Source organism: Garra rufa, chromosome 3 (assembly GCF_049309525.1).
Source record: "Garra rufa chromosome 3, GarRuf1.0, whole genome shotgun sequence".
In the NCBI taxonomy this organism is placed as follows: domain Eukaryota; kingdom Metazoa; phylum Chordata; class Actinopteri; order Cypriniformes; family Cyprinidae; genus Garra; species Garra rufa.
This window is the reverse complement of record NC_133363.1, coordinates 60,411,887-60,427,800: the sequence shown is the minus strand read 5'-3', so window position 1 is coordinate 60,427,800 and position 15,914 is coordinate 60,411,887. Positions and strand designations below refer to the sequence as shown.

At 33.6% G+C, this 15,914-nt stretch overlaps 1 protein-coding gene across 1 annotated transcript in view; it reads left to right on the top strand.

Moving 5' to 3' along the window:
• Positions 1 to 14,048, top strand: part of LOC141331687 (proprotein convertase subtilisin/kexin type 6-like) — a 43,200-nt gene extending 29,152 nt beyond the window's left edge. Inside the window, exons 6-8 of the mRNA XM_073836723.1 lie at positions 3,016 to 3,104; positions 11,691 to 11,863; positions 13,827 to 14,048. Coding sequence (XP_073692824.1) covers positions 3,016 to 3,104; positions 11,691 to 11,863; positions 13,827 to 14,048 — 484 coding nt within the window. The remainder of the gene's footprint in view (positions 1 to 3,015; positions 3,105 to 11,690; positions 11,864 to 13,826) is intronic.
• Positions 14,049 to 15,914: the final 1,866 nt, after the last annotated feature.

Genomic DNA, 15,914 nt, shown 5'->3' with positions numbered 1-15,914 from the left:
AAAAATACATTGTTTTATGTCTTTAAGTTTTTTTTTTTTAATTATAAAGTAAATGAGATCCCCTCTGTAAAATCATTTGACTCTAATATGTAAAAAAAAAATCTAAACAAAAATTTTGAAAATGTATCCAGTGTTTAGATTTTTGTACTAGAAATGTATGCAAATTAGCACATATTTCATTAAATAATGCTTAATTTGCATATTTAAACCTAACATTTTAGAAAACGTGTAATACAAAAAATGTTTGCAATTATCAATATAATCAATTAACTTGGTAAGTAAGTCTATAACTATTATTATTATTATTATTATTATTTTATTTTTACCCTGTTCACCTGCAGTGTCTTGACTTAACATTACAGGCTGGTTGTTTTCACACTGTGGCCACACAACTGTGTTCAAAATTTTTGCATAATAGGTCTCCTTTAAACGTACTTTAAACTCTGATTGTGTATTAGGGTGCTGGCTATTTTGCACTACATAGATCTATGATAAATAGAGCAATGTTTTGAAACTGGCATTTTCAAGAGCTGTGATATTTGGAGTCATGCAAATAAAGGTGTAACGTCGGACTCGTTTGGCGTGTCAACAGAATGAAGAGGCTTTCTTTTGTGGCGAAGCACTGAAACCAATCCAATCCTGTGGGATTGAGGCTGGTGTGGATTTAATTGAAAACGTCTCTGTCTTTGATAAGCACCTGATTTAATGCTTGTTCTCCGCTCACGCTGCATGTTTACCAATGAACTCTGCCAAGAGCTCAGGCAAAACTTCAAAGCGCTGTTTTGTTAATACTCATCAGGACATTTGAAACCGGAAAACAATGCGACGTTCAATTCATTTCTGAAGTCTGGAACATGCCTCCTGGAGCATAAACTTAATTGAGTGAGGACAGAGGGGAAACAAACGATTGAAAGAGACTTTGGTAAAGAAGTGCACCGAGCGTCTGAGAGCGAGTGAACAATGCACAAGATAAAAATGCAATTAATGCTCTTCTAATGCAGCCGGCAGCGATCCTGTGCTCCTGTATCCGCTGTTACTGTGGTGCAAGTATTGACTCGCATATCTGTTTTAAAAAATGTGCTTTTAAAGTCCAGAAATTTGTTGCTTTTAGTTACCAACATGCAATCATAAGTTCAGCCCATTTACTTTCATAATCATGTGACACTGAAGACTTGAGTAATGATGCTGAATATTCAGCTTTGCATCACAGGAATAAATGACATTTAAATATGTGATATGACCAAATTATTTTATGATGTGAGAAAGTTTACTTCAAAGTAATGATGTAAAAATTGTTATTTTATATATTTTATAAAAATACTTTTATATATTTTGGAATATCTAATATTTTGAGGTTTTTTTTTATCTTTATATCTTCCATTTAAATTTTTTATAAATAAATTATACAGTACCATTTTTTTATGTTTTTTAAAGAGGTCTCTAAGTCACCAAGCCTGCATTTATTTGACCCAAATTACAGCAAAAAATTAAATTTTAAAATATTTTTTAATATAAAAAAATAACTGTAAAATAAATGTAATTATTCCTGTGATTTCAAAGCAGAATTTTTTAGCATCATTAGTCTAATCACATGATCCTTCAGAAATCATTCTAATATTCTGGTTTGCGGCTTAAAGAATAATAATAATTATTATTATTATTATTATTATTATTATTATTATTATTATTATTATTATTATTATTTATTATTATGTTGGAACAGCTGAGTAGAAATTTGTCAGGTTTCTTTGATTAATAGAAAGTTCAGAAGAACAGTATTAATCTGAAATGGAAGTCTTTTGTAACATTATAAATGTTTTTATCATCACTTTTGTTCAATTTAAAACTTCTTTGCTAAATAAAAGTATACTTAATTTCTTATTAATTTCTATAATCTCTATAAAATATGTAGCTTTTTATATTTTTTATAAATCAAAAATCCTAAATAATGCTAATAATAATAATAATAATAATAATAATAATAATAATAATAATAATAATAGTAAAATGTTTCTTGAACAGCAAATCAGTATCTTAGAATGATTTCTGAAGGATCATGTGACACTGAAGACTGGAGTAATGATGCTGAAAATTTAGCTTTGCATCACAGAAATAAATTACATTTAAATATGTAAAACAATTGTTTTAGTTTGCAATAATAATTTACATTATTACTTATTTTTTACAAAATGAACTGTTTGTTGAATATTTATTGTATTGTAAAATGCAGCATAATTGATGAGCATAAGAGACTTCTTTTTAAAAACAAGAAATACATAAAACAACATTCATGTATAAAATATTTAATATATTAGGGATGGGTGATATCACCAAATTATTTCATAATGTGAGAAAGTTTTTAATTATACTGTGATCACAACAATGAATTGCATTTTACGATATATTCAAATAGAAAGCAGTTATTTTAAATATATTTGATTTATATTTCGAAAAGTGTTACTGTTTTTGGTGTTCTTTGGATCAAATAAATGCTGGCTTGGTGAGCAGAAGAGACTTCGTGCTATTCAAAAACGTAATTTTTATTTTTATATCAGTTTTAGTTTGTTGTTGTCTTCGCAAAATTAAATATGTTTGTAAATGTTTTATTTAAAAAAAAATTTTTTTAAGATTTTGGCTTTACATAACTCTAAAAACCGTGATTGTAAATTGTAATAATATATAATTAATAAAACAGCATTTATTTTTAATCAAATAAATACAGTGAGAATAAGAGATTTTCAAAGACATTAAAAAGCTTTTGAAAGTATACAGGCCATAGGCAATGACACATTACTATGGCTTGAATTAGAGGCAGTGTCCTAGTGTATTTTTGGCCTTTTTACAGTATTAGTTTGCGATGTGGAAAGGACAAACTAAAACAAGGAGATAAAAAGAGAAGCAAGACTCACATTGTTCACAATTCGGATCCAACTTGAGCTCAAACAGACACTAACACACAAAATCTCAGATATCAATTCTTTGTGTGATTTAAGATTGCTTTTCTTTTCTTTCCAGGCACGGGACGCGATGTGCCGGTGAAGTCGCAGCTGTAGCCAACAACTCACACTGCATTGTGGGTATAGCCTACAACGCCCGCATAGGAGGTACGTTTACAGTCTGCTTGCTTTCCCACTCGCCTTATTTTTTCAGAAATGTCAGATGCTATTTCAGTTTCAGACCCGCCTCAGCAGGCTATCAGCACACACATGGATCTGCAAAACTGACCAATTGCCACAAGTGGCTAAACCCTGATCAAGCAACAGGTTTCAGACTCAGTCGGAGCAGATGAGACAGGATTATTCCGCATGTGTGCACAGGATTAAAGCGACGAGATGCCCGCGCTCCTGTCCGCCTCTGCTCGGAGAGTTCATTAATTTAGTGGACAGCGAACCGCCCGACATTCATGCGCTCATAAGCAATTAATCCTATGAAAAGGCCGATCAGTTTTAATCAAAAAGCGGATTTCATGATATGCCATCAGCCACCTGGGGCCGTTTTGTTCAGGCCCGCAGCTGCGCTGAAAGACCCGAATATTTCTTTATTGTACTCGCAGGTGGCGGGACTGACAAATGCATCCTTTACTCGGACTTGGCGGGGTTTCTGTCCGTGTTGTTCCAGTTGCACCATATGCCAAATGCAGAAAGTTTAGTACAAGATAGGGCAGCATATGCAAGTCTGTTTAGGAGCCAAGTGAGAGTTGCATTCATTTCCTTTCATCCATTTTACTTGTTGGCACTGAAGACTATGGCAGCAGTTTGAAGGAAAGTTGTGAAATTTGACTTCTGCACCAGAGTTTCAGAGCCTTTTTTAAATAATTTAATACTACATAATGTTTGTGGACCCACTCCCACAACAGGTGTTTTTTTTGCTAGTGCTAAAAAATTAAGCAAAACAGCTAATTGTGTTGTTTGTTGTTGTCTAAGCATTAATTTGGACTGTTAAAGAGGTCATCGGATGCAAAACTCACTTTTACATTTTTACAAACATTAATGTGTGTTGGCAGTTTGTGTGCACCACAACCCTACAATGATAAAAATCCACCCAGTGGTATTTTTTTAATCTTTAAAAGTGATATCCCCTTATTAAAATCAGGTCATTCTCAGCTTCTTGTTGAGAGGCCGCTCCCACGATAGTTGATTGACATGAGCGCTTTACCTTAGACCTGCCCTTACCGAGCTGAAACAGTCTGATTTCGATTGCCATTATGTCGACTCAGGTGCAGGAGAAGACAAAAATGTCTCAGATTGAGCGATTGAGGGGTTCTGATGTTGGATGTTGGGTGAACATAGCAGCCGTCATTTACTTTCAAAATCTGAGCCGCTGAAGACGCAGAGGATTAACGTTACTGTCATTTTTGAAAGGAAAGCGCTGATCCCGATCTACATATGCGTCTATGTTCATGCAAATCATTTGTGACCCTGGACCACAAAACCAGTCATGAGGTTACATTTTACAAAACTGAGGTGTATATATCATATGAAAGCCGAATAAATAAGCTTTCTATTGATGTATGGTTTGTTAGGATAGGACAATATTTGGCCGAGATACAACTATTTAAAAAATCTGAAATCTAAGGGTGCAAAAAATCAAAATACTGAAAAAAATCACCTTTAAAGTTGTCCAAATTAAGTTCTTAACAATGCATATTACTAATAAAAATACATTTTGATATATTTATAGTAGGAATTTTACAAAAAATCTTCATGGAACATGATCTTTACTTAATTTCCTAACGATTTTTGGCATAAAAAAAAAATCTATAATTTTGACCCATACAATGTATTTTTGGCTATTGCTACAAATATACCCCTGGTTTTGTGGTCCAGGGTCACATTTGTGATACAGCTTCACCCGCAGCAGAAGTGGGTATAAGGGTTTTAATGCATCTTTGCAAATGGCCTTTCTTAATAATGTGCTAGTGAGCAAGCTTCTCAGCTAAACGTGGCTAAATGCGACTAAAATAAACATTACGGCTTGTCATCCCACGGCGGAGAGGGGCAGGGCGAGCAGAGCTCATTAGCATTTAAAGGAACATGCCACAGAATAGCTTGCTCTAAAAAGGATGGATTTTGACAAGGTAAAAAGAGTGTTTTTTACACTACCATTGAGAAATTTTAACCAAAGTATATTATAGACTTCTCATTAAGACGCTAAAGAATCATATCAACTTGTGGAAAATGGGCATCCGATGACCCCTTTAAAGGACTATTTCTTCTCATTTCGTTGGATCCTGGTTAAAGGAGAAGTTCACTTCCAGAACAAAAATGTACAGATTATTTACTCACCCCCTTGTCTTCCAAGATCATGTTTTATGTTTTTCTTTCCTCAGTCATTAAGAAATTATTTTTCTCTAATAGTGGACTTCTATGGTGCCCCCAAGTTTTAACTTCCAAAATGCAGTTTCAAAGGGCTCTGAACGACCCTAGCTGAGAAAAAAGGGGCTTATCTAGTAAAACGATCTGTTATTTTCTTTAATAAAATTACAGTTTATATACTTTTTAACCTCAAATGTTTGTCTTGTGTAGCTCTGCGTGAACTCTCTGTATTTCAGTTCAAGACAGTTAAGGTATGTCGAAAAACTAATTTTCACCTACAACTTCAAAATCGCCCTACATCGCTGCAGAAGTACCCAACCCAGTGTTTACAAAATGAATATGCAAAGAAGATCAAACGCCCTTTACAAAAAAGGTAAAACAGCAATGTAGGATGATTTTGAAGTTGGAGAAAAAAGAGATGGTACTTTTTTGACCTACCCTAACTATCATGAACCGGAATACACACAGAGCTAGACAAGATGAGCATTTAAAGTAAAAAGTATATAAATTGTAATTCTTTTTTTTTTTTTTTTTTAGAAAAAAAACCCTTCTTCCTCGGCTGGGATCATTAAGAGTACTTTGAAGTTAAATTTAATACTGCATTTTGGAAGTTCAAACTCGGGGCACCATAGAAGTCCATTATATGGAGAAAAATCCTGAAATGTTTTCCTCAAAAAACATAATTTCTTTACGACTGAAGAAAGAAAGACATGAACATCTTTAATGTTTAGTGAACTTTTCCTTTAAAGTCCGTAATCCAGAAATTAGAGTCATTCTGGTGCAAGTGCACAGAACCTACAAGGTGCATGTGGAAAAATCATTTATTGAACGCAAAACCAGCATTTAGAATGGAGTAATACAAGAATCATAGCTGGAGCTAGAGAATAAGTTTTGTATTTACGAATGCATTTCCAAAAGTTTTTGTTAATGGGTGCAGATCGTCCTTTAGGCCCTTTTTGCCATAGTCCATTACCTCTAAAGCTTGTTTTGATAGACTGTGATATGCTGAACTCCTCTTTTCAGTTAACTCTAATACAACTTTTTTTAATGCAGTGAGACCAGATTTAGTTTTAGATTTTTTTAAAAGTAGTTCACTTCCAGAATAAAAATTTCCTCATAATTTAATCATCCCCATGTGATCCAAAATGTTCTTGACTTTCTGTCTTCAGTCACAAAGTAATTGAGGTTTTTGAGGAAAACATTCCAGGATTTTTCTCCAGATAGTGGACTTCACTAGTGACCAATGGGTTTAAAGGGCTAGTTCACTCAAAAATATATGTAAGCCCATGATATAATCACCCTCAACGCATCCTAGGTGCATATACAGTGCCTTGCAAAAGTATTCATACCCCTTCATTTGTTTCACATTTTGTTTTGTTGCAGCATTATGTTAAACTGCTTTAAATTAGTTTTCCCCCGCATCAATTTATACTCCATAGACCATAATAATGACAAAGCAAAAAAGAGATTTGCAAATTTTACAAATATATTAAAAATAAAACACTGAAATAAGTACATTGCATAAGTATTCATACCCTTAACTCTGTACATAGTTGAAGCAGCTTTACAGCCTCAAGTCTTTTTGGGTATGATGTGACAAGCTTTGCACATCTGCATTTGCCAATTATCTGCCATTCTTTGCCTCACCTTTTCACCTCTCAAGCTCTGTCAGCTTGGATGGGGGCTGGCAGACATTTTCTAGAGTCCTAGTCGTTCCAGTCGTCTTCCATTATGGATAATGGAGGCTACATGCTTCTGTGAACCTTCAATGCAGCAGATTTTTTTCTGAACTCTTCCCTAGATCATTGCCTTAACACAAGTCTGTCACTGAGCTCTACAGGCAGTTATCTTGACCTCAGGACTTGGTTTTTGCTCTGATATGCATTTTCAGCTGTTTTCTGAGAGCTGTGTGCCTTTCTAAATCAGACTCCTTCAAATGAATTTGCCACAGTTTAACTCCACTCGAAGTGTAGTAACATCTAGAAGCAATATGAATGCTCCTGAGCTAAATTTCGAGTGTCCTAGAAAAGGGTATGAATACTTATGCAACAGGATCTTTTCAGTTTTTTATTTCTAATAAATTTGCAAAGTTGTTACAAACCTGTTTTGTGCTTTGTCATTATGGTGTATGAGATGTAGATTGATGTGGGAAAAAAAGTAATTTAAAGCAGTTTAACATAATGCTGCAACAAAACAAAATGTGAAAAAAAAAATGAATACTTTTGCAAGGCACTGTAATCTTCTTTTAGTTAAATCCAATCTGAGTTAAAAAAAAAATAAGGGTCTTATCTAGTGAATGATTGGTCATTTTCTTAAAACAATAAAAATGTATATACTTTTTAACCACAAATGCTCGTCTTACACCAGTTGATCTCACGCGTTACGGCGGAAGTTTCGACCCAGTGTTTTCAATGCGGACATGCAAAGAAAGTCAAACGTTTTTTACAAAAAAGGTAAAACAATGATGTCGGATGATTTTGAAGTTGGAGGTTAACGTGATACTCGAATATCCTAACTAAGCTGCATGCTCTGAGGATTTTAGGGTTAAACGCCATTAATAAGCACATTTTGAACTGGACAGATGATTGACTTGATCCTCATCGAAATGCTGGCTGCACATCTTGTAATATATCTCAATTGCAAAGTCCTGTCAGCCAAATATTCCTCTTAAGATTTGCGGAGTGATGTTTGAAAGAGAGTCGGTCATTTTTCCAAGCCAGATATAGACAGATTAGCACAATGAAAGGCGTGCTTTAGGTCTTTTGGCTCAGCAGTTGACGTTTTTTTTCCTTCCCTGCTTAATCACTGAAACGCCGCCAAAGCTAATACGTGTCAGATTCAAGCCAATGACTTCATCGCCTTCTAATGACATTTCTAATCTAAGCGGCCTCGCTTTGGCTGCTATGTAGAACTTGACGTCCTTTCACTGCAGTTAGAAATGTAGAAATGATTAGTTCTTCTGCTCTGCGGTACAGAAAAGTGTTTACTCGGTGCTGTTTGAGAAGTGGAGGAATCAATTTGAGGTGTAATGCAGCTTGTTAGAAGTGAGAGGAATGATAGAGAAGTGTTGAGCCTGCTGCGTTTCCTCAGAGGTGTTTTAAGGAAGAAAAATTCTGTCACGTTCGGCGTGTTGAGCATATGGTGTTAGAACTAATAACGCACACGCACACACATCCTCACGCTATACAATCAGGCTCTTTTCAAGTCTCATGAGCGCATAGGAAAACAAACACACACATGTTTGTTATTATATTAAGGCAGAAACCGCTTATCCGAATGAAGCTGCTCATTTCAGAAGTCCAACAAAGTTCTTGGCTGGTAGCTGAAAGGTTATAGGTTTGAACCCTATCTGTTACCATTGTGCAATTGGCATGTAAAACTACAACGTAAAAAATAAACAGACATTATTGGAGTATGTTTTATAAAAAATGATATTTTAGCCTTTACTAGAATATCACATTTAATTCATAATTGAAAGGTAATTGTGACTTTTTTCTTGGAATTCTGTTATTTACAATTCAGGTTGTTTCCTCTCAATTTTGAAGATATAAACTCAGAATTCTACTATAACTTATATAAACCTAGAATTCTAAGTATTTTTTTCTGCTGCAAAATAAAAGGTATTTTTGACTTTTTATCTAACAATTCAGACTTTTCTTCTCACAATACAATTTATTTCTCTAAATTGTAAATTATAAACTCACAATTGCAAGTTAACATCTAATTCTTGGTTTATATCTCACACTTCTGTTTTTTTTTGCGAGCAAAAATGAATTGTTAGATAAAAACTTGGAATTGCAAGCAAAGAAGTATGAATTGTGAGATAAAACTCAGAATTGCAAGCAAAATATTGAATTGTAAGAACTCAGCATTGTGAGCAAAAAAGTCTAAATTGTGAGATAAAAACTCAGAACTGCAAGCAAAAAGGTTTGAATTGTGAGACAAAAACTCAGAATTGTGAGGAAAAAAGGTAATTGTGAGAGACAAACTCAGAATTGCAAGCAAAAAAGTCTGAATTATGAGAAAAATAGTGAATTATAAGAGAAAAACTCAAAATTGCAAACAAAAATAATTGCAAGTAAAAATGTATGAATTGTGAGACAAAAACTCAGAACTGCAAGCAAAAAAGTTTGAATTGTGAGACACAAACTCAGAATTGCAAGCAAAAAACTCAGAATTGTGAGGAAAAAAGGTAATTGTGAGAGACAAACTCAGAATTGCAAGCAAAAAAAGTCTGAATTATGAGAAAAAACTCAGAATTGCAAGCAAAATAGTGAATTATAAGAGAAAAACTCAAAATTGCAAACAAAAACAATTGCAAGCAAAAAACTCTGAATTGTGAGACAAAAACTCAGAACTGCAAGCAAAAAACTCTGAATTGTGGGACAAAAACTCAGAATTGTGAGGAAAAAAGGTAATTGTGAGAGACAAACTCAGAATTGCAAGCAAAAAAGTCTGAATTATGAGAAAAATAGTGAATTATAAGAGAAAAACTCAAAATTGCAAACAAAAATAATTGCAAGTAAAAATGTATGAATTGTGAGACAAAAACTCAGAACTGCAAGCAAAAAAGTTTGAATTGTGAGACACAAACTCAGAATTGCAAGCAAAAAACTCAGAATTGTGAGGAAAAAAGGTAATTGTGAGAGACAAACTCAGAATTGCAAGCAAAAAAAGTCTGAATTATGAGAAAAAACTCAGAATTGCAAGCAAAATAGTGAATTATAAGAGAAAAACTCAAAATTGCAAACAAAAACAATTGCAAGCAAAAAACTCTGAATTGTGAGACAAAAACTCAGAACTGCAAGCAAAAAACTCTGAATTGTGGGACAAAAACTCAGAATTGTGAGGAAAAAAGGTAATTGTGAGAGACAAACTCAGAATTGCAAGCAAAAAAGTCTGAATTATGAGAAAAATAGTGAATTATAAGAGAAAAACTCAAAATTGCAAACAAAAATAATTGCAAGTAAAAATGTATGAATTGTGAGACAAAAACTCAGAACTGCAAGCAAAAAAGTTTGAATTGTGAGACAAAAACTCAGAATTGTGAGGAAAAAAGGTAATTGTGAGAGACAAACTCAGAATTGCAAGCAAAAAAGTCTGAATTATGAGAAAAATAGTGAATTATAAGAGAAAAACTCAAAATTGCAAACAAAAATAATTGCAAGTAAAAATGTATGAATTGTGAGACAAAAACTCAGAACTGCAAGCAAAAAAGTTTGAATTGTGAGACAAAAACTCAAAATTGTGAGGAAAAATGATAATTGTGAGACACAAACTCAGAATTGCAAGCAAAAAAAGTCTGAATTATGAGAAAAAAACTCCAAATTTCAAGCAAAATAGTGAATTGTAAGAGAAAAACTCAAAATTGCAAACAAAAACAATTGCAAGTAAAAAAAGTCTGAATTATGATATAAAAACTCAGAATTGTGAGCAAAAAAGCTAAATGTTATATTGAAAACTCAAAATTGCAAACAAAAAACTGAATTGTAAGATTAAAACTCAAGCGAAAAAGTCTGAATTGTAAGAAAAAAAATGCATTGTTATTTTTAACCCATGGTGGAAAAAGCTTCAATAGTTACTTGCCATTTCGTTGTAATTACTTTGAAACAAGTTCTACTCAGAAATTGCTGGTAAATATTAAAAATAAACCTCACAAATATAATAAGTAGAAAGTTTACTGTAAGAGGCTTTGGATGACATTTACAGCTTAATGACTTGCAGAGATACTAGTTTTTGTACCACCTATTCTCTCAAGTCATGAAAAAAAACACCAAGGCTTTCTTCTTTTAGAATAAAAAGCCAGAAAAGGAAATGAAGCTGTAGTTCAATAATGGAGCGAGGAGAAAGACAGCAGATTGTGAAGACATTTGGAAACATCTTATTGCACCAGAGTACAATAGACTTTAATTGCAGATGTTGTGTGCGTTAGTGAGCATATGGCATATGATTGTGTCTGGAGTTAGTGTGTCGGTCTCCATTTGCTCTATTGCATATATAAAAAAACATTTTTAGATGAGTCACACCATGCTTAAAGTCACTGGTCCCAAACACCATTGGTTCGAAATGGAATTTATCTTTGTCAGAAGTTAGTCTGGGAATTCAGTTCATTCAAAACTATCAAATAGCTCAGTGACATTTGGATCATGGGTGCACAAGTCAACCAGACTACTTTTATGACACTTTCCTGGTGCATTTTGGATCTTGGCAATGAAAATCACCATCTGTTTATGTTGCATGCGAGCTTGGACATTATTCCTAGCATCTCATTATGAGTTTCACAGAGAAAAGAAAGTAATACAGGTTTGGAACGACATTGGCTTGATTACACAATGACTGTATTTGTTCGTTTTTCTGGATGAACTTTTCTCATAGGTGTCCGAATGCTTGATGGAGACGTGACTGATGTGGTGGAGGCCAAGTCTCTGGGAATAAGGCCAGACTACATCGACATTTACAGTGCCAGCTGGGGCCCCGACGATGACGGGAAGACCGTGGACGGGCCGGGGCCTCTGGCCAAACAAGCCTTTGAACTGGGAATTAAAAAGGTTGTTGTCTCACACTCGCACACAAACGGGAATTTCTCATTGAGTAACTGTTATTGTCAGGGCTGAAAACCACAACGTTTGAAGAGAAGGTCAAAGATGTTGCCTAAAGCTGATCTGGACTAGTATTTTATGATGGTTTTGTTTAGGTCTGAGCAATATAATAAGTCTTAAATCATTATGTGAGTCATTTTTACCACTGTAACGGTGAAAATTTCATCATATTGTTATTTTAGTAGGAAATTCAACATTAATTGCTTTAAAATACAGTCTAATCATGTACTAAAGTATATGTTTTTGTGTATTTCTAAATCTAGTGGCTTAAATATTTACATAATGTATTTTTAAATAATAATTGTAAGTTTTTTAGGAATATGTGACCCTGGACCACAAAACCAGTCTTAAGTCGCTGGGGTATATTTGTAGCAATAGCCAAAAATACATTGTATGGGTCAAAATTATTGATTTTTCTTTTATGTCAAAAATCATTAGGAAATTAAGTAAAGATCATGTTCCATGAAGATTTTTTGTAAAATTCCTACTGTAAACCTATCAAAATGTAATTTTTGATTAGTAATATGCATTGTTAAGAACTTAATTTGGACAACTTTAAAGGTGATTTTCTCAGTATTTAGATTTTTTTGCACCCTCAGATTCCAGATTTTCAAATAGATGTATCTCAGCCAAATATTGTCCTATCCTAACAAACCATACATCAATAGAAAGCTTATTTATTGAGCTTTCATATGATGTATATATCTCAGTTTTGTAAAATTTAACCTTATGACTGGTTTTGTGGTCCAGGGTCACATATTTTGTGGTTAATCTTGTCTCTCTTTTTTTTTGCAAAAGTGATTTGTTCTCTAGAGGCGGTGTTGTTATTGTTATTTTTAGTAATTGGGAAAACAATAAAATTAAACATTTTGAAATGTTTTAGAAAAGTAAAAAATGTTTTAATAAAAATAAAATAATAAAGGGAAGTGCTAAAAGTACTAAAATTACAACTAAAATAAAATAAAGCAAAATGGAAATATTGAAAACTAAATGTATTCATGACAAAAGCACATTAAAAATGCAAAAAAAAAAAACTAAAAAATGAAAAACTCGAAATTTAAAAATAAAAGCTAATTGAAAATATTAATGCATATTAATATGCATATATGTTAATGCATATATATTAATCTGAATATTTTTAGTAAAAAAGTCGAAATTACGGGGAAAAAGTCAAAATATTACGAGAATAAAGTAGAAATATTTCAACAATGAAGTCAAAATTACGACATTAAAGTCAAAAAATTTTCAAAAAATTATTTTGCAAAAGTTATTTGTCTTCTAGAGGCAGTGTTGTTATTGTTATTTTTAGTAATTGGGGAAAAATGTTAACGAAACTTAAATAATAAGATAGAATATTAGATAAATAGAATAATAGGTAAAAAAATAATAAGACAGAATAATAGATAAAAATGGAAGTGCTAAAATTACTAAAACTAAAACTGAAATAAAATAAATTAAAGCTAAATGGAAATATTAAAAGCTAAATCTATTAATGAGAAAAGCACATACAAATGCAAAAAACATCTAAAATGTAAAACTTGTTGCTTCAATGTAAAATTAAAATAAAACTGGAAATATAAAATAAAAATGTATTTTTTAACATTAATGCATATATTAATATGCACATATATTAATGCATATATATTAATCTCGGAATATTTTGAGAATAGAGCCAAAATTACAAAAATTAATTTGTAGAAATTACAAGATTAAAGTTATAATATTTTGAGAGTATATTCTAGCCTATTGCGCATGCAAAAGGCCCAAATTTGCACCGGGAGTGGCTTGAATTGAAAATATTAATGCATATATATTAATACTAAATAATCTATTCTAAACAATCACTGTAGGATTGTTGCATGTTTTCATTTATTCTTGTGTAACCTAACAGTTCCTTCATGTGTCTCTGCAGGGCCGTAAGGGTCTCGGCTCCATCTTTGTTTGGGCGTCTGGTAACGGGGGCCGTCAGGGCGATCACTGCTCCTGCGACGGCTACACCAACAGCATCTACACCATCTCTGTCAGCAGCAGCACGGAAAATGGCAACAAGCCCTGGTACCTGGAGGTCTGTTCCTCCACCCTCGCCACCACATACAGCAGCGGAGAGTTCTACGACCGCAAAATAGTTGAGTAACGCAGATATTTATTAGACGACCACAAGAAAGGTAATTTGTTTCACTTATGATGGTAATCAAGGTTTCTTGGAGGGATACTAAAACTAAGATGTAAACTATTGATTTAAACACATTTATAAAACGGTTAGTTCCATTCCTCAATTCTGATTGGTCAGCAGCTGTGTCATATTCATGATACGGCATTGCTGTGACCGCTTCACTCAACGGTTTTGTGTATCATTGAACCCCCTTAGCAACCACCCTTAGCAACGTAAACACAGCTGCAGCAGTTAGGGACTACTTTTTACAGCGGAAGGCAGTTAATGATTTTACTTTATGAAAACGTACAACTTAATATATATAAATTAATATATATTTTTGATTTTAATATTTTTAACAACATTCCTAACAACGCCCTTTAGCCGTGATTTATTCACTATACAGCACGGCCTCTCGTACCTTATTGCTTAATTATAATATTTTAAGAGTATATTCTAGCCTATTGCACATGCAAATGGCCAGGGTTTAATTAAGCAATAAGGTACGAGAGGCCGTGCGAAGCGGAGTGCCTGCAACCCCTTCAGCCGTGATTTATTCACGATACAGCACGGCCTCAAGTACCTTATTGCTTTTATAAAACGGTTACCACACAATAAAAATATTAAAATCAAAAATATATATTAATTTATATATATTAAGTTGTATATTTTCATAAAGTAAAATCATTAACTGCCTTCTGCTGTAAAACGTAGTCCCTAACTGCTGCAGCTGTGTTTATGTTGCTAAGGGTGGTTGCTAAGGGGGTTCAATGATACACAAAACCGTCGAGTGAAGCGGTCATTGCAGTGCCGCATCATGAATACGACACAGCTGCTGACCAATCAGAATTGAGGAATGGAACTAACCGTTTTATAAAACAGTATAATTTAATGAAACGAATGTCTCATTGTAATCAATAGACGTTATGCGCAACATTCTTCCGGGTTCTACAAAACAGCCTTAACTACTTCCGGCCGTCCGCTACTGGTACAGCGAAGATAGGGACGTTCTAAAACACTTAACGTGAAAAACGCTTAACGTGGCTTAAAAAACGACCAGGAAACCCCAAATTTATGTCAAACCTTACTTCTAACAAACACTAACTACTGTCAAAAGAACGAGCCCTTATTCCACAGATAAAGTGAATAATATCACGTTAAGCGTTTTCTCCCCCATAGAAGCCCATAAGGAGACAGCTTAACGTGGTTTAACGTACCTCAACAGCGATCAGGGAAGACCAAATTTATGTCAAAATGTTACATTTAATAAACACTTGCTGCTGTCAAAAGAATGAGCTCTTATTCCGCATATAAAGTGAATATATCACGTTAAGCGTCCCCCATAGATAAGGAAATAACGTGGCTTAACGTATATAACATTAGAAATTTCTGGAGAAAATTCATGACTTCTTTATAATAAGTAAAATTTGACAGAAGGTACGCTAAACCAGCCTGAGTCCATGCACTATGGGGAACGCGTAGCTTGATATTATTCTCTTTATGCTGCTCGTTCTTACAAAATAAGCTGCTGTTAAAAGAATGAGCTCTTATTCAGCGTATAATGTTACGCGTTATTCCCCATAGAAAAAAAAAAAAAAAACACGTTCTGCTGTCAAAAGAACGAGCAGCATAAAGAGAATAATATCAAGTTACACGTTCCCCATAGAAGTCCATTATAAGGACTCAGCTTAGCCTGGTTTAGCGTACTTTAACCACGTCTTCTGTCAAATTTTACTTATAATAAAGAAGTCATGAATTTGGACCAACTTTGCGTGCCATCACATTTTCTCCAGATATTTGTAATGTTTTACGGTAGAGAAAAACATAAAATATTCATTCTATTCTATT